Below are 18,766 nucleotides of genomic sequence, written 5' to 3' on the forward strand. Positions count from 1 at the left end.
ACCAGCCTGAGTAATGTGGTCCCTCAAGGAAACTTCTTTTCCATTCTTCTTAGTTTGATTGTTTCTCTCACCAGATGGCAGTTGCTTGTCCTTGCACCAGGGAAATCTGAACACTTGGCTCATGAGATAAATATCCAAGGTGTGTAGTATGAGATTTTATCATAAATGGCTACATCTATCTCTAGAGCTGTRTTTTTCTCTGTCTTTCTGAAGGACAATCATCCCTTTCTACAAAACCTCTGACACCCATACTGTATCCTTTAGTCGTTACTGTTTTGCAGTGAGTGTGATAAGGAAGCAGTTAGGGTGGATTCATGTCTACAATGTAAGTGTGAGATCTGGTAGACACCACCAGTTGTAACACTCTTAGCTCCAGTGACTGTGCTGACCTGATTTTCAACTATGTACTGTAATAGGTGCTTATATATCTAATGCACACAAGGGCACCAACATGGTGACACCTATGTCTCAGGATAGGAATTGCAATCCTTTTGGCTTGACTCAGTTGCCTACACATAGACATTGTAAACTGAGATGTACTAGGGATCCAGGAAATCAGCCTAGAGATGGCAGGTATGGCACAGGACCAACTGGAGACCCATAGCCCTCTGGGGCAGCAGCAGGTGGGGCACACCAAGGTATGTCCAATGGCACTAGACCATAGGCGAACAGCTGAATTGAGGTCTGAACACCTGAGCTAGTTGCTAGACTCCCTTTATAGCCACTGGAGGAAAATAAGCACTTTTAGGGCATAATTCATCTCCTCTTAAAGTRAGCATCTGAAACAGGTCAGAATAATTGTGTCCCAGAAACACTCTTTTCTCCATCGACTACAAAGCAAGTCTACCTGATCAGCACAGAGGAAGATGCTGAAGGCTCAATATCTAATGTTACGGCAGATTAATCACACCCTCTGTAACTAGATAGGAAAACTGTTATTGCTTTATAACACCTTTACTATTTTAATCAGAAATATCTTCATTGATAATACTGATAACAGAAGCCCACGAGTGTGACCCTCTGTCCCTGGTGGAACCAAGAGTCATTGCCAGCCACTTTCTAAGTGAGAGTCGGAGGGTGGGAGCAGATGTATCTAAAAATATATGTTGTAAAAAATCAGTGGGCAAAACTCAGTCCCTGAATCAAATACTGTTGATGTGGCGAGACATACACCTACCTACTACTGCTGTGTAGGAGAGACTGGTTGACAAAGTGGGCTGCACTGCTTGTGCTGTGATGCAGAGGCATACCTACAGATCTCCATGGACAGCTGGGTAACTCCATCCTGCCTCTCTGTCACCAAGAAACAGTTGGGTGATTGCAATCTCCCCCTCCTAGCATCTACCAAATTAGTCATCTCAAATTCAAAACAGAGCAGCAGAGCTAATGTAACCCAGTTTATCAAAAACCTGTGATCTACATCCCTTATACTTCCCACGACAGTAACCCCAGCCCCGTCTTTGTACCCTTCTCCAGAAATGCCTCAAGCCCTTCCCATGTTCCCTGCTTTCTCCCCCTGCAGCAATGCCTCCACCTTTGTATCCCCTTCCTACGAGCTGGACAACAGGCGGCTCGTGCCGTGTCTGCACGGAGGAGGCACACAACAAGCCACTTGGCCTACCGGAAAGCCAAACCAAAGAGGTATCTGCTGAGTTTATCCTTCAGTCTTTCCCTTAGTGGGGCACAAATGCTGGACTCTCATCTATCCAGCTGCCAGTTTTTACAATAGTTGGAGGAGCTGCAAGTCATTCAGCCTTCTCCCCTTTTGTTGTATTTGGTTAAAATTGGCAAACAGGTTATTTCAACATTATTAGCTGGGGAGTGGACAGACAGACTGACAGACACATGGAATGACAGGCAGACAGAGCAATTGCACAGACCTTCTTTTGTTAGGAAGAGATGCTGAAGAATAACATACAAACACCCTCCCGCCTCTCACCCCCTTCCTCTTTTTCTTGTTAATTCAAAATGTTGAAATTGTTCCATTTGGGAGAATTTCAATCAGGTCCAGAATCACTCATAAAATGAAGGAAGCATTCCAGAAATCCTGAAAAAGTAACCTAATTTTAAGAAGAAATACAGGAACAAAATCTGGGGCCAGCTCTAGCCCCAGCTCAAACTGCGCTGGGACGGGTAAGTTCGGGAGCGGAGCCCTGGCCTGCGTGAGCCTGGGCTGTTTCCCACTCCCACTCACGCAGGCAGGATCTTTGTAAGGGGGTTCATCTCTACACTTCACACAGGTGACGAGCATCCAGGACTCAGCACCAAAGCCAATCAGCCTGGGGCAGGAGCTCTCCTCCAGCACCACCATACTCATTTTGATCGGTCCACACTGGTGATGTATTTTCCTCCATGTGCCTGGCAGCTTAGCTCCCCGTTCTTCTTGCGGGATATGTGAGGAGTCTTTCCCAAGCTCTGCCAGCTGCTTATTGGCCCATTGAGAATGACCAAGGGAAGGGTGCTGGGAGGGTCTCTGTGTCTAGGTTGTCCATTCTGCTGTGAAGCTGGTGGGGTTCATTCCCAGTCTAAATAGACCTTGGACTCTTGCTTATCTCTGGCCAAATAAAGTAGTGTGGGCATAAGCACCTCCAGAGTTTATTCAGTGGGAGTGAGGGAAACCAAGGTAAAGCCCTGGGGAACAGTCTAGGTCAGGTGTGCACTTGAAAAACTTGGTGATGTATTTGAGAGTCTACTTGGAAACTTCTGTGGCTGCTGACTGACCCTTCACTTTTCCTTGACCTGGGGAAATTTTCCTTTCACTGTACTCATATAAAGATCCAATTACCCAAGACTATCCTTTGTCTTTGGAAATAAATTCCATCTGTTGTAGGTGTGTTTGTGAATAATATAAATAATTTGTTGTATTGTAAGTCTTGGTTTTATTAAATTGGGGAAAAACATGAAATCTCATTTTTTCTTCTTCACTGGCTACTGTGAAATTTATCCATGATTTACATAGGATCCCCAAACTTAAGAGAGATGTGGCATTTTAATTCTAGGACTACAGCAGGGAAAGAGGCAGGTCTATCTTTCAACAGGGATTACCTATGGTTTCTACTAGATTAATCCTGATATGTGGCTCCTGATATTACGGGGTAATTGTTTAAAGGGGTAAAAAGTATGAAGCATAATGAAGAACAGCAATATAACTCTCCTCCCTTCTCCCCAGAATAAATCTACCCTGAGTTTAGGAGGTGTGTAGATTAAAAGGCTGCCTTGACAGGCTATCAACAGCCTTACCACATCATATAACAAGAGTGAACTTTAAATCTCCCAATTCGGCTACCTTTGAAACTCGCAGAGAAGCCCAGTTCTAATATAAAATCTCCTAGTGGTTCACATCTGGGTTCTGTAATTGTCATCTGAAAACAAATAGGGGTAGAAATGATAAAGTGACTGGTCTTCTCACTGGAATCCTATTACCCTAGCGCAGCCTTTTTCAGTAATTAAATCATATTGTATTTCTCCCAATATGATCTAGGTCTAAAAAAGTCTCATGTTCAGTTTTTAAACTGTGTTTTCATAGCCAGTTTATTTTGTTTTTGAACATGTTCCTATGTCCTTGTGTTGTTTTTTTTTCTATTTTATTTACTATAGCCTAAGTAGGGCTCTGATTTCTCCACATCCCATCATGATTATAAGCAGAGTCCTTTGCCAGGGTTCAAAATTTGGTGGACAATCTCCCCTGGGCTTGTGAATTCACTGTTGCTTGCCTGCTAGCTTGGGACAGATGAAAAACAAATCCAAGAGCTGCCAAGAATCACACACAGCCCGTGCCGGACACCGGCATCTTGCCTGCTGCGAGAACTGGCCCCTGCACCACGGCAAGAGATAAACACAACCCATGGGATGCGATCCTGGGGTCAAACCCCTGTCCTGATGGAAAGCCCCCACCTCTGCATGCCCCCACATTGGCCGTTGAGGAACAGAGAGGGATGAAGCTATCGGGCTGCAGCCCGTTTACATTGCGCTGAAGGAACAGACCCAGCCACCAGTCACTCAAGATTTCAATGGGCTTTGGGATACTTTTCTTCCCTGCTTTAGCTCTTTGTGAGAAGGGTTTGTGGGAAGGTCTGTAGTCCTGTGCTACAGCTGCCCCCAACACACTCCTCATGCTGCCCAGGCCTCCTGTTGCCTGCTCACCCAATGGGCACCTGATCTAGCACCAAGCAGTTGCCAAGGAGGCCATACTCCAGTGTTTAGCTATCTCATAGGCCTACGACCATAAGCTCTGCAGCGTACCACCAGCCCCCAAGCCATCTGAGCTTCCCCAAATCCTTGCAAAACTCTATAAAATATTTTTAAGTTGGTGCAGCAAGGGCCAAGGTGAAAGCTTTGGAGTCATTTCTAGCAAGGGAGAGCAAATGGTGTTTGTGTCCCTTTCTGAGTGCTGGGGAGGGGGACAGTTGTGTCTCCATCGTTCCCCTCTGTATCTTCTTCTCTGTCCTGCCCCAGCCTGGTGGTGGAGCATGACCCATTCACTGGCAGAAACACCCTGCGCTAATACAGGGAGCTATCATGGAGAACAGAAGCTGTAGGCTGCTGATTTCCAAACTTCGGCATGTCTTTCCTCTCGCCCTTTTCCACCCCACTCCCACTTGGTGCCCATCAACCCTTTTCTCATTGAGGCAGGTGGTTGAGAGAACTCCTCTGGGTTATGTTTCACTGAAATGCTCTTAGTTTAACTATTGGGAGTAAAACTGTGTATGAAAAGTAAATACAAACATCAGCTCTAACAGCAAATGCAGTCATATCATTGTCTGGCATCAGCTTTGTAGAAAATCTCAGCATAACTGCAACCAGAACCAGGTTTTGAACGTGAGCTGAGGGTTAAACTGGAGTCAGTGGGATTGTCCGTGCAAGTAAACTGCTCCCAGACATGAGTTCAGGACGGACAGTTGGCTCCCAAAGGGTTAGACACAGCGAGGGGATTGCAATAGTGGCTGTTAGCACCAGCAACCCGTCCCTGGTTTATAGGTTGTATTCGAGTGCTCTCTAGTGGACAGAAAAATTAATCTAGAGGCAAGAACAGCTAATCCTCACTCGCTCTGAGCCAAATCGCCCTTATCAGGGTGTCTAATGCATTCGGGTCTGCAACAGCTACATAACATGGTCCTGTGCTGTGTATTTGGGAATGGGATTTTGGAAAGTGGTTTAAAGCAGGGTCTCCCTGATGTGTGACCCTGCATGCCAGGGCTTTGAAACRTGAGCGGCGCGGGGTTGTGGGGGATGTACACCTCATCGGACGCCTCTGATAAAGGAACAAAGTGCAGCCTAGCAGCCCGGCCCCTTACTTGCTGCACGGCCCACGGCAGTGCTTCGCTTGGCGCTGAASGAAACACGTCCAAGCCCTGCTCCTGGTTGTGCAGTCAGGAGGTAGAAAAGCAAATAGGTACTATGGGAGGAGAGTACAAACAATTTTTTAGTCCCTAGGAGGGATTTAATAAAGAGGTGGGGAAGAATGAGGATAACAATTCATTCACCAGCCACTGCTGAGCCTCTGGGACCCCTCTGCTCGGAGACAGCCTGGCCAGAGCCAGACACCGTTGCTCTGAGCCAAAAAGTGCTTGTTTCATAGCATGGTAACCCACTAGGCATATTGGGAACTTAAACTACTTTAATGTGATGAGAAAGTTTTTATCACCTGGAAGTCAGCTCAGGATACAGGTCATCATGCAGTTTCCTTGAAGGTGCACCCAGATCTCCAGAACCATATTACTCAACCCAAATGTTCAAAAACTGTCCCATAATCATTAAATTTATAAAAATACTGTATTGTAATTGGCACATATATATATTAGGGATCTGAGTTTTGAGTTCTAAGAATAACTCATCACATTTTCCTTTTATTTCTATGCAATAATGACAGCTAAAAGATTTTTGATGATGATGACGATGATGACAGCTGACGCAGTCACTTGACTGCTGAAAAGTGCTACACCATGTATAGAAGTTACATGAATCTCTCCTTAGATTCCTTGTTTAAAACCCGGCTTCTCTGCTACACCCCTGTTCCAGGAAGCTGCTATTTTAGGTTTTCAGGTTGAGTCCATCTGTCAGCAAGATCCCCTTTTATACCGACACTTTCTAATGCTAAGACATCTTGAAACTTCCACAAATGAAGCTCCTTAACCATCTACTGAGCTTAATTTACCTGTCATGCATTCACTCTTCCCTGTCACTTTCTAGAGACATTTGACTGAAATCTTACGGGCCTCCTTTTCTTCGAATGTCTTCTTCAACTTGTCACAGTTCTCTCTGACCCATCTTAGCAAGCATCTGGTCTGACCTCATCTAGTCAGAAATCACTGAGGCTCTAATAAGTACCATGCATCTCTGCATTAAAAATTATGGAATTGTGTCTGGGCACTTATTCCCAGTTATTAAGAGTTTTCTGACAGAGATGCGGCAGCTATGCATAATGTAGGCTACTGAATGGTGACTGCATGAATATATTTCCATTTGTTAAGGGTCCAGAAAGGAAGAGCAAGCAGAAAAAAAAAAGGAATGGATCAAAGTAAACAACTTCTTACCCAACATTTGAGAATTAAGAGGCAGAAAGAAGGTCGCTAGTCCCAAAGAAAAGAGCCCAGGGGGGTTAGAGAGTCCTTTTCTCTCTCTTCAGCTCCTACACAACTGGGTTGAGCCAAGAGAGACCCACACAGGTGAAAGAAGCAGCTGAGGGTAACCCAGATATTGGCAGGAAATTTTATTAATGATGTTACACTGTTATTAGTATTAGTTCTTAGACTTGCTGTGCATCCTCCCATGTACCTTCCCCCTGCATATCTCCAAAAGACGATCAGATTTGCGAAGGAGTCCCACTGCCACTGCACCTGATAGTCTGGGCGCAGAGTGTCTGACCAACACTCATGGGCTGTTCTTTCCTATCAGCAAGAAAAAAGGAAAAGAAAATTGGTCCAACGGAAGAAATTTTCCATGTAGCATCCAAAACAACACAGAAATGTTATTTCAAATATTCTGGGGTGTTGCTTTTGGAAAAGGCAAGGCTGTTACTCAGCTGTCGCTGGGTCCGCCAGGCAGCTCTACCTGCATATTACAGTTTGCTTCTGACAGGTTTGATTTTCATGCACCTTTTATGCTGAGATTCAATCAGAAACACTCTTTTCACAACTACCACCTGATCAAAGACCCTGCTCTTACCACACAGATTAGTCAATTCATTATTTTCTGAACTTCAGAAGTTAGCAGCACAGAGAGATTCATTTTATTTTCCACATAAGTGATGATTTTGAAATAATTGTATGATGTGGGCTATGGGTTTATAAAAAAAATGCCATGTATGATGAGACAAATGTGATTTTGTGATTTGACAAATGTGATTTGTGAGAAAATCACAAAAACGGGCAACACTGGGACTTCCTCACAGACATACTAACACAGCGCACGTAGTCTTGTGAGGTCAAAGGCAGAGCCTAGCAGCAGTGCTGGAGCTGAGCAGAGACATCGGTGCGGGGAGAAGAGCCCCAGGTTTTGAGGCATCCAGCCCGTGGTCTTCACACGCACCCGAACGAAGGCCGGAGCGGTACAGCTTCGCGACCGCCACAAGAACTGCCTCGGCAGGTGTTTGCAGTTCAAGGATTCAGCCTGCTCCTTTTTGCTGTCTCAGGTGGCAAACTGCCAGCTACTTTTTCCTTGTTACCATCTGAATAGATTGGATTTTTCAGGAAGTCAATCAGGGATAAAAATGCCATCAAAGAAGTAATTKGTCTAGACATATAACTGTTTAGGATATACCCATGCTTTCGGTAACTCCACTCCAAGGCTTTTTAACCCTCGCCACGCAGAGCAGTGGCTACACGAGAATGTTTCACATTTCAAAAGCTGAGTGTTTTCCAGTTGGTGGTGGACCGCGGCATTGCTGGCAATTGTAATTCCTGTGCCAGGAAGGTTGTAGCTAGAGAGGCAGCAGGGTCCTGGTATTTACACTCTGCCTAACAAAAGGCGTCCATCGGCAGTAGCAAATGAGAGGAAACAAGGAGGATTTAGGAAAGAACTCCACCATGTTGTACAAAGTCTCCCCTTTGTGTTTGCTTTGATTCTGAGAAGTCACAAAAATTTGAAGCTCCTCACTTCTTATTCCATGAGAAACAGTGGATAATCGGTTTGGATTCACCACCTTCACACCTCCCATGATTTTATAGACTTCCAGCACGTTCCCAAACCCTTCAGCTGTTTCTTTCTTTCTGGGAGGAAAAGTCCTAATCTAGTTATCGGGTCCTCAGCTGGAAGCTGCCCCAATCCTGGGGCATCGCTGGTAGTCACGGTGCGGGCACAGCACTCACTGGCTTTTGGCAAACATGCAGATACAGCGATAGCTGCTGGTTTGTTTTCTATTCCTTTTCTACTATTTCCCAGCATTTCCTTAGATTTTTGCTTTGATTTCGAGCTGCGAGCAGTAAATAGCAGGAAGCTGTGCCCAGAGTGAAGCTTTTTTTCTCGGTGTGGAAGAACCTGCACCCGCAAGTGCAAAAATGTCACTAGCTCCCCACCGTGGCTGTGGGCGCTGGTCAGGGCAGCAGAGGGAGTAGCTGTGCGCGGAAGGTGCTTTCCTTTCAAAATGAAGGTTTGAGCACGCATCCGCATTTCTGAGTAACCTGATTTCCAGGGATGGGGGGGGTTGTGTTACTTCCGAGTGGAAGTGCAGCCAGGCCAGAGGCAAGGGCGGGCTCCCGCGCAGCTGTGTCCAGTGGCAGCTACTGCCTCAGCAGTGCAGAGGGCAAAGGTCTGCCCTGCGCTTTGCTGGAAAGATACGATGGCTACCGTGATCAAGGCATCCAGCAGTCAGAATGGTACTGGATTATTTTTATTAAAGTTAATGCTATACAGCAGCCTTGCACTAATTATTTAGGGCAAACGCAGCAGGGGAATCGGTGCAGCCTGTTTCCGCATAGGAGGAGAGCATATAGTTTTTACAGAGACTTAGGGGAAACGTTTTTATCTATTAATAATAAAGAAAAAGAAAAAAGGAAAAGAAAAAGTTCTGGGGCTTCCTTGCCAGGTTTTTAATTCAGCGGTGTAGTCGTGGCCGAGTGGTTAAGGCGATGGACTAGAAATCCATTGGGGTCTCCCCGCGCAGGTTCGAATCCTGCCGACTACGGCCGAGCTTTCCCTTTTCCTCCCGCTCCCCAGCGATGCTTTTCAGCCCGATCCGCCCCGCAGGCAAACATCCGGCGGACGGGCCGCTGCCAGGCCGGGGGAGGCCGCGCCGCGCCATGCAGCACAGCCCGGCGCCCGCCGTGCTGGTCACCACCAGGTAACGCGGGGGGCGGCCCCGCCGCCCGCCTCAGCTTCTCCGCCTCCCTCCTTCCCGCCGCGGCGCCGGCGGCCCCTCACGGGAGCCCGGGGCGGGGAGGCCGCGGCGGCGGCCCCGGGCCGAGGCCGAGCGACCGCCGAGGCGCCGCCGCCCTGCAGGTCGCCTCGGCCGCCGCCGCCGCGGTCACCCGCCTTTTGGGGCCACGCAGCAAAAAACATATCGGTCACAGCCTTTCCCTGCGCGGTTTTTTCCTCCTCTTAAGTATTCGTAACGCAGCCGTGGGTTTGGGGCTTGCGGGGAAAAGGGGTGGCGGGCCTAAAATGGAGGGTGCCCGGCGCCTGTGCCGGCAGGCCCTCGCCGAGCCGCCCGTGGTGACTCGCAGTCGTTTTCCTTCGGTATGGACTCTGTTCTCCCGAGCTTTGAAAATGCTTCCCCTCCCCCCCCCCCTTGTAAATATTTCTAGGTGGGTCAGAACTAATGAAATTCTGCCGTAAGAGTAAGAAGGAATTTTAAAGCGTAGTTTCGCAGGTGCCTTTGGCTGCCCCGAGTTGCGGCTGCGGTTAGGTGCTGCTGTTCCTGCGCTGGCGAGGCTGCGGGAAGCTGCCTTAAAAGCTGGTGAAACTTGACAGGACGAAGAACGGGCTTAAAATCAACGAGGGATGGGCAAAATAAGCTTTTTCTGGTTTCATGTGTTCCTAAAACCATGACCAGCGGTACCGGATGCACCCTGGATGTCTGCTGAAACACCAGTTTCAGTTGTTTTTAAATTCCTGAAACCTGTATTTTCCTAGATGTGGCAAATGAACCCAGTGCCTCTAGAAGAGAATACTTGCGATTTTTATAGAGAAGTGAGTGATAGAGATTTTTTTTTTCCCTCAAGATGTTTGAGACCACGTGATCCCTATCAGATGTAACGTGAAATTCATCAAGGTCTTGAGTCACAGACCTAACTCCTAGGACATAAGTAGAGCAAAAACTATTTCAATCACATTAATGTTCCATTAACTTCAAAGCAATTATTTTCATCCGTAAATACTGTGCTATATCAGGGCCTCTGGAAGAATGGCCCTGAACCTTCAGACATACTGACTTAACTCGCATATGCACTTTGTAGGGCTGACTTTATATTAGGTTCTCGCCCTGGAAATGGAAATCTCTGCTTTACTTTACAATCAGTAATCTTTGCTGCAAGAAGATTGTCTTACCAATATTGGAATGCGTTCAGTGGTAAAATTAGATGTATGTGTGTCTGCAGGTTTAAGGCTTTGGCAAGTGCATGTATTTTTTTTAGATAACTGCATAGTTGTGACCTTTCACACTCTCTATATAGTCTGTACGCTTTCTATCTAGGTTTTGATCTGGGAATGGATTCCTAGCTATTATGGTAATGCAAATAATAATCTATATACTTGCAGTGAGACTCTACAGAGAAATAACTGCTTGGCAGGCTTGAATTACTGCTGGTTGATTTAAGCCTGCCTTTTCCTCTTGTTTTAGGCATACAACTCTTTTCTTTTACCATGACCTGAGTAGTCAGAGTTTGGTTGGCTTTGGTTATCTGAGGTAGGAGGCGAACACGTTGGAAGTGGGCACTCCTGTGGGGCTGTCTTTATCAAGGCAGGGAATAGAGGGACTGTTTTCCTTGCACACACAACAGTGACACAGTTTCTCTGGTCACTGCACTTGCATCCATTACTTTGTTTTCCCTCTTAGCAATGGCTGCCTTCCATTCATTCCCATCTTGACCAGTCAGGACTGAAAGCACCTTGATTAAAATACAAAGACCCCATGTTATATGCCAGTCAAAAGACAGGATGAAAAACTGTGCGTCTTCCATGAAGTGTGGAAATTGTTCTGTTCAGCTGACCTGTGCATAATCCCCTTTCTGTTTCCCGTGCTGATCCTGCATGAGCTGATTGTGCAAACATGCTTGTTCTTCAGTATAGCTACTGTGAATGGCCTCATTGTGTTCAGGTGCAGCGATTAAAAGAGGAGAGTTACCATGTGCTTTAGTGTCCCTTGAACTGTCTGTGTTGTAGATCAAAGTGTAACTTAGAGATATACAAACTAGATTTAAATGAGGAGTCAGAGCAATAAAACTATGTGTTCAATATCAATAGCCAGCTTTCTATTTTTTTTTTTTTTAAGCTACAAATGTAAAATAATTGTGCATGGTGTGAAAAGTACAGCAAAATGATATTCTGTCTTGGCATTTGTAGCTGCTGCTTCCATTTGAGTGACAACAATAATAGTGTAGAAAGAATTAAAACTCTGGGGGTTGCTTATTTTGTAACTAAAGCATTACAAGAACTAGAGCATGCTTTGGATATTATACTGTATCTGTCTGAGCTTCCTTGCTGGTTTCTGTTGGTTTAGAATCATAATTTCCTATTAAAACAAAAAAAAAATTGTACTCCTGTTGCTATGGAAGAGATGGGAGTGGCAGACTTGGTGTGAAGGAAATGATAATGAAACCCCTCACGAGGCATAAAGCAAACAAACAAAAATGTAGCTATTCCTCCTCCCTCTATTCTCTTCCCAGTACAGATGTTTTAGCTGAGACTTAGCAACTTTAAAATAAAAAGCCCAGACACAGGTAAGGTACTTAACTTCATGATGTTTTTAGAACTCTGATACAGCAGCACTTACAATAAAGTTGTGTGGTCTCAGTACATTCGCACCTGGTAGATGTTTTAAGCTAAATAAGGCTGTCAAGTTGCTTCATTTCCTCCAAAGCAAATAATCATTTCGTGGAATTGGGAGGCCGGAAAGGATGGCTTACTGGCGTTTTTTCCTTCTGTTTATCTCAGAGGTGAAAAGCAGATGAATTTGTCATTTATACCCTGTCTGTGGCTGTGTTAAGAGGAATGACAGTCACTTCTGACTACCAGCTGACAGACTTGTCGCTGACTGTCATAGCTGCAGTCGCAACTTTTGAGTGACTAACATCTGGAGAGCATTTTCGCTGCTATAGATATATTCTAAATAACCCCAGATCCAGCTGTCTTACTGGCAGCTGTCCTTTTAGTCTGCATTTTGGCTGCTACTGAAGGACACGACTGTTATTTACTTATGGGTTTGGCAGGCCCTTGTGCAAAACACAGGCAGTATGGCCTATATATTCTAAAGATACCTATGTATTTGTACATATGCACTACTGAGTCTGCTTTTCAATCCTGACAGTGTGTAACTGGGAACAAAATTTGGTCTGTTAGTGCAAAGATAAGTCTGTGGTTGTCCAGAAAATGAGAACCGAATTTGAGCAAGACAGAATGACATTTAGGTGCCTAGTAAAAAATCTTGGTGACAGTGAAGCTATTGTTAGAGCCCTAATGTTTTAAACATGGCTTGCGAAGAGGATTGGGTAAAAAATTGGGCCTGTGCCCTTGGTTGTTGCTATTTGATTTATAGAGAACTCTCTAGACATTCTGTTAAAATGACACTTTTTACTTAGTTTTGCATTGAAGATTCAGAGGTTGCCTTCTTGGGAAAACTCGAGTTTCAAAAGAACTTGTCAAGTTTTGACATGATGAGAAATGTCTTTTGAAACTTTGCTTGAAACTAGATTTTTTTTAACCTCTTTGAAGTGTATTTTAAGCCCATATGTTTAATGTACCCTAAGGTGAAAGGATACCTTTGTTAATGATTGTAAACTTCCTAAGGAAGATATGAGAATTCCAAAAGGTACCTGTGATCCACAGAAAGTCCAGGGAAGATGGGATTTGACATTCCCAGTAACTCAAAGGTTAAAAAAAATAAGCAGAAAATAAATGTTTACTGAAAAGGAAATTGATTTTTTTCAACAGTCCCTTCTGATTTCATTAAAAACCGTTCACTCACACATAGGAAGGAAGCACTTAGAGATGTATTCAGAGAATATTTAATGCTCTGGATGATAAACTTCTTTCTACTTCTGGTAGAGTATTTGGCCTCGCTAATAGCACTACTAAATGTGCTGTGGTTTGGCATGGGCGTAACTCTGGGGAAAACATCACTAATCAGTTTTGGTTTCCAGTGCATTGAAACAGTTTATTTCGTTAAACATATTGTTCTCTTCTGCCACAAAAACAACTGCTCATTCATACTCTTGGTGCATGAATAGTATAATATGATCTTGGCATTCCTCTTTCAAAAATGTCATCAGTAATTCCTTGGGTGGGAATCCAGGGGGAAGGGGATACCACAGCTCGGTGAATCTAAAGGTGGCAGGAGAAGAAAATGCACTGAGAGTATCTCAACAAGCCTGCTCTTTGTGTATGTCTTGTCGACCTTTTAAAGCGGGCTGAAAAAGTGTGTGCGTGTGAAAGAGAGAGAAAGTGTGTATTTTAACTTTCCGCAGGCAGTCCTTGGGAAGCTAGTGAATGAGGTATGGTGCTCTGCTCAGAAACAGTCCACAAGTGTGAGCATTTCCTTGTAACTTATTGCTGTGTGAAGTTTTACTCTCCTAGCTCTTTCACAGGCAGGTTTATAGCTGGATTCTCTCACTACTGTAGAAAATTGAAGTGGTAACCATGCAGCTCAATACAAGAATATTATTATGCTGATTAAGGTTTCTAATTTAAAAAAACAAAACAAAACTATGTCTTAAATGTGCACTAGAAATACAGTCTATATTTAATAGTATCATTTATTTGGCTTTCTTGTACCTGTGAGACGTGATCCTTTTTCTAATAAATTTTTAGTTTGGTAGGTAGAAGTATGCCATTGAATTTGAATTCTAAGAGGTCACTTTGCCACTTTCATGTTTGCTTGGAGATGTTGCTCTCTGTCTAATCCTTTCACTCTCAAGTCTAAAATTTTTTTKGGGGAAAAAAATCCTATTTTTAACCCAGACTTTGGCTACTTATATTGTGTTGGTGCAGGTAGCAGCATTTTGGAAGGTCTGGTGCTTGAAAGCCAGCTTGCAGTACAGGACCCAACTCAAAGCAGATATAAGTCGGTGAAACCTCGCAGGAGTATGATGAGCTGCACCAGTCTGTGCCATATAAGGTTTTGGCCTATCCATGTTTAACAGAGTGCTTGTCTTTACTGATAAAGCAAATTCACTCCTAACCATTCCTTTTTCTCTCTTGCTTCCTTTCCCCTGCTGCAACCCAAACAACACTGTTTTGCAGTTCTCAAAATTGTTGCATGCTGGGCTGCCTGTAGAGACCTGTGAATCTCTTGTGTGTGGGGCAGAGAAGCAGGAGTGCAAGGGTTGATGTGAAGACCGGAAAGTATTGCGTACTGCACTGTTTAAGGTACTTTGCTTTTCAGACCTTTGCTCCTCATTATAATGGAGCACCGCAGAAGAACAGCAAAGCGATATGCAGTGGGCATTGCACTGCTCATGTGAGGATGGCCGGTGGTTAAAATACTGCAGTGGGAAGTGGGATGGTCAAGTTCAGTCTCTCGCTCCTTCAGTGTGACTGTGGGCAAGCTGGTTTAGGGCACAGTGGGGTGTAATTGAAAGAYAGCCAAAACCAGAGGCAGTATAATTGTATCACCGTGGTGCCCTGCCTGAACTGATAGGCTCATAAAAAGGGGTGAAACCATTCTGCTCAGGTGCAGCCTGGAGTTGCAGCGTTTGTCCTGCTTTTGGGACCAAGACAGTATTTCTGTGCAGGATTGTGCTTTGTGTTATTTTTTTTAGCTTGAGCGTCTGTACAGTGTCCATTGCATGGAGTAGGCATCATGACTGTACCCGCAGTTCCYACCTGTAAAGCAGAAGTAGCACTAAGAGTGCTCAGGTAAATACACTAAGGTCTATGAGGCGTTTGGTAGTGTGGTCAGTACTTATGGTAGGTAGATTAGGTAGCGGACAATTGTTTAAATTATTTTATTCTCTTTCCTTATGGACAGGATATTAAATCCAATCCTGTATCAAGCCACCAACGTGTATGGTGGCTTAAACAAGAACGGGAAGAATGGTTTTTGACTCAGCACTGTCAGTCTCCTTTTCCTCCATGCACAGGACTGGAGACACTGCAGATGTTCTTGGATGCAGGGTGCAATGCTGGTGTGAAATGGAGCATTTTTTCTGTCTGGAACTGTGACTGTTCCTATTTCCTTTTGAAGTAGTAATAATTTCAACTAGATTTCAGYAGATAATTTGAACTTCACTTGAATATTGTTTCAACTGAATATTGAAGGTGTCAAGAATCATCCCGATTAAGTTTTGAGGAAGTCTTTAGTTTGGCTTTACTRTTTTTTTCATCTTGCCTATCCAGTTCACTTCCAACCTCCATCCAGCACTACTCCAGAGATCACAGGGAGCCTTTGAATATTTGAGTATTTGATGTTGGAGAAGGAACTCCTTGGAAAGAACAAGAATCTCACTTCTGGTACTTAAAATAAAGGAAGAGCAATTGCTTGTTTGAAGCATGCTAAGTGGAGTATTATCCAGTTCTTCTGCAAGCCCAAACTCTGAGTTCCCACCGAGGGTGATAGAATAGCTTTGCCACATGGCAGCCAAGCTTTTGTCTTCATTTCCCCAAAGTTAGGGCTGTTTTACAGGAGCAAAGTAAAGCTCAGTAGCAGTAACCTTGTTGAATTATCCTCTGAGATGAGACATGGATGGTTCTAACTGTTGGCAACTCTCTGAGGTTAATGTTGTGATTCTTTGTTTACTTTGGGAAACCACAGGTAGTATTGTTTTCAGGGGTATTTTCAATGGGAAAGCTGATATACTTTAGTTAGCATACCTTTTCTGCTTTTTAGCAGCAAGATGAAGTTTTACAGTCAAGGCTGGAAGGCAGCTCAAAGAGATCATRTAGTCCATTAACCTGCTCAAGTGGCCCAAGTCAAACAGATTTAGGGCCATCCTGGTAGGTGTTTATCTCATTATCCCTAAGGGCCTCCACAGATTGAAACTGTCTGGYTGGCCCAGCAGCCTGCACCGGTGTCTTCCTCTCTTTGCGTTCGAAGTTTTTTCTAGTTCCCTGGTTGGCTCTTACAAACCTCAAGTTGTCCCTACCTCCAAGCTGGCTCCTTTCTCCGCTCCTTGCTATTCTCTCTGCCATTCCTGCAGATTTCTTACGACGAAGGAGAGGTCAGTGGCGTGAACTGTAGTGAACAGAGCTTTGCTTCATAGAAAGCCATTGAGAGAGATTATTGTGATCTTCTAGTCTACCCTGCTGGGTAGTACAGAATCCTGAACTCTCGCGAATGAATTCCTCCTTTCTTCAAGAAAACCACCCCTTTTTCTGCTCCTGGAGATGGTGAGTTCATGGCATTCTGTCCACCATAGACACAGTTTTGTCCACAGTGGCAGATGCTTTGGAACAGATTATAAGACACAGGCCAAGTCCTTTCCCTTGTTTTATCTTCGTGACTGCCAGCCCTTAGTTCCACTTCCGATGCCTCGGTACCTTTGAAAACATCATCACCAACAAAAGTCTCAGAGCGAGCTTATTTTTGGAGCAGCCATTTTTAAGCCCCTGATTAAAACTGGATTAAGTCTGTTTTTCAGTCTTGAWGGCTGAAGTGGATAAGACTTGTAAAATATATGCTTAAACTGAATGTATTCATTGAGACTATAAATGTGCAAAACCAATACATATTATTTCTTTCATATTGTGGAGGGTGATGTCTGTGCAAACTTGTATCCTCACAGAACAGGAACAGTATCAGGGGTAGGGTCTGTCCGGTGTCCTGTTGAAATGGGAGTCTTTGCGTTGACTTTCTGGAGTTTTGAATTGGATACTCCGAGAGGGTCAGTTAAAAGTCTTTGTGTCAGTGCCTGAACTTTGCATGTCCTTTCCTCCCTAGGCAAATTCAGAATACTCACACGGGGCTGGATTTGTCGGTGCCAGAACACCAGGAAATCCGTGGGAAGATGATGTCTGGCCACGTAGAATATCACATTGTCGTCGTTACCCGACTGGCTGCCTTCAAATCAGCAAAGCACAAGCCTGAGGATGTGGTTCAATTTATGGTAAATGTTTAATCAGTGCTTGTGTTAGAGATCAGGGTTTTTTTCTCTTTCTTAATCAGCTTTGATTATTTTGGTCCTGATGTAACAGATACTTTGTCATCAGCCTCCCTGTTTCAAGGTCCTTGATAGGRCAATGCAATCTGTACCATTCCTGCAGTAGCAATATTATACAACTATTAATTGAACTTTTCATTTCAGGAGCTCAAAGCAGCATTGACTGTTTGTTATTGCCTTTGAGGCTTTTTGCATTATGGGTGCAATAAATAGAAACCAATTAAGGTTTTTAGAAGTCCTGCTAGAAAATTAGTTTCTCTAATATGTGTATAAGTAGTAGGACTTGGTACATAAACACGAAACGTGAAATAAATATATAATAGTTTTACTTGAATGGAAAGAAAGTCACGTGGGGTAATAAAAAGAATTAACCTTGCAGTAAATTCATGTGTGAGGCCTGATGTGGTTATTAAACTCATTAATAAGAGTGTTCTACAAGTAAGTGTCCCTGTAAAATATGAGTGAATTGGATTATCTTTTTCATGATACCTGCAGACTAAATGTTTGAAAATGTGGTGCATGAGATTCATTTCACCTGGTTTAAGTCATCTATAGCGTGTATGCATCCATTTGAGCTGTCTCACCCTGGACTGTCTTGCAYTGATGGGAAGAGGTGCATTCAGAGTGCATTTCATTGATCTGCTTTAGATGTGTGCTCTAGGCTGGAGCTGAATCATTCCCTAGAAGTGCCTTTCTCTGCTGCTGACTGTAAAGGGACTCTAAGGTGCTGGACCATCCTGTACACTGTGAGCTTCTACACTTGTCAGATGTTTTGGTGATAACTGTTATGTTGGAGTGATGAGTGTGGTTACCTGGTAGACCACAGGCTGCTAGCCCTAGTGTAACTCCCAGTCACTAAGATGTAGTTCATAAGCACATATGTAAACAGCCTGATTTGCCAGTAAAGCAACATCTGTCAATCTTGTGAAGAGATGGTCTCCATCCTTGGAGATATTCAAAAGCCATATGGGCACAATCCTGGGCAACATGCTCTAGGTGACCCTGCTTGAGCAGAGAGGTTGGACTAGATGATCTCCAGAGGTCCCTTCCAACCTCAACCATTCTGTGATTCTGTGATGCACAACGAGGAGAGAATCTCTGACATTTTTTGTGCTCCTCAGGCTATAGCTTTATGGCAACAATGCTGGCATAAGAGGCTGTCTTGTTCATCCCCTTGTTCCAGACTGCTTGTTCTTCCCACAGTACTTCCTTCTTTGTGCCCATGCTAGTTGTCATGTGGCCATTCTGTAAAGTGAGCTGAGGAACTGGTCCTGGCTAAAAAAGGGCATTTAAGGGTTTGCTGCTTGTTTTGATTTTTATCTGTTTCTTGAGTCCGCATGTTGCGCAGCCGTGTTAGTTTGCACTGGCACAGGGGATGGGCCAGAGATGGGCAGTTGAGTAGGGAATGTGGAATCACTTTCTTTTGCAGCCCTGCTTGCTTATGTTATGCAACATTTCCATGCAGCTCTGTGGAAGAGAGAACCCAACTGAAAAACAGGTACTTAACTGGCTTACTGTCA

General features: G+C 44.3%; 1 protein-coding gene and 1 non-coding gene across 12 annotated transcripts in view; both read left to right on the forward strand.

The window, feature by feature from the left end:
- Positions 1–9,039: 9,039 nt before the first annotated feature.
- Positions 9,040–9,121, forward strand: TRNAS-AGA. The gene has a single exon. It is a non-coding gene; the product is annotated as a tRNA-Ser (tRNA).
- HS1BP3 (HCLS1 binding protein 3) overlaps positions 9,095–18,766 on the forward strand; it is a 62,638-nt gene continuing 52,966 nt past the window's right edge. For 2 of the 11 annotated variants that reach the window (XR_003254968.1, XM_026074626.1), the window contains exons 1-2: positions 9,096–9,277; positions 17,027–17,192. Coding sequence is in view for 9 of the 11 variants with exons in the window: in XM_026074626.1 (XP_025930411.1) it covers positions 9,156–9,277; positions 17,027–17,192 (288 nt within the window). In the remaining 2 variants the exon portion in view is untranslated. Of the gene's footprint in view, positions 9,278–11,632; positions 11,874–14,191; positions 14,267–14,391; positions 14,518–14,909; positions 15,007–16,286; positions 16,477–17,026; positions 17,193–18,766 lie in introns of those variants that run through there. The other 9 variants (XR_003254967.1, XM_026074618.1, XM_026074619.1 and 6 more) reach the window with 8 other exon arrangements.

The sequence above is a fragment of the Apteryx rowi genome, unplaced genomic scaffold (assembly GCF_003343035.1).
Source record: "Apteryx rowi isolate R43461 unplaced genomic scaffold, aptRow1 scaffold_392, whole genome shotgun sequence".
In the NCBI taxonomy this organism is placed as follows: Eukaryota; Metazoa; Chordata; class Aves; order Apterygiformes; family Apterygidae; genus Apteryx; species Apteryx rowi.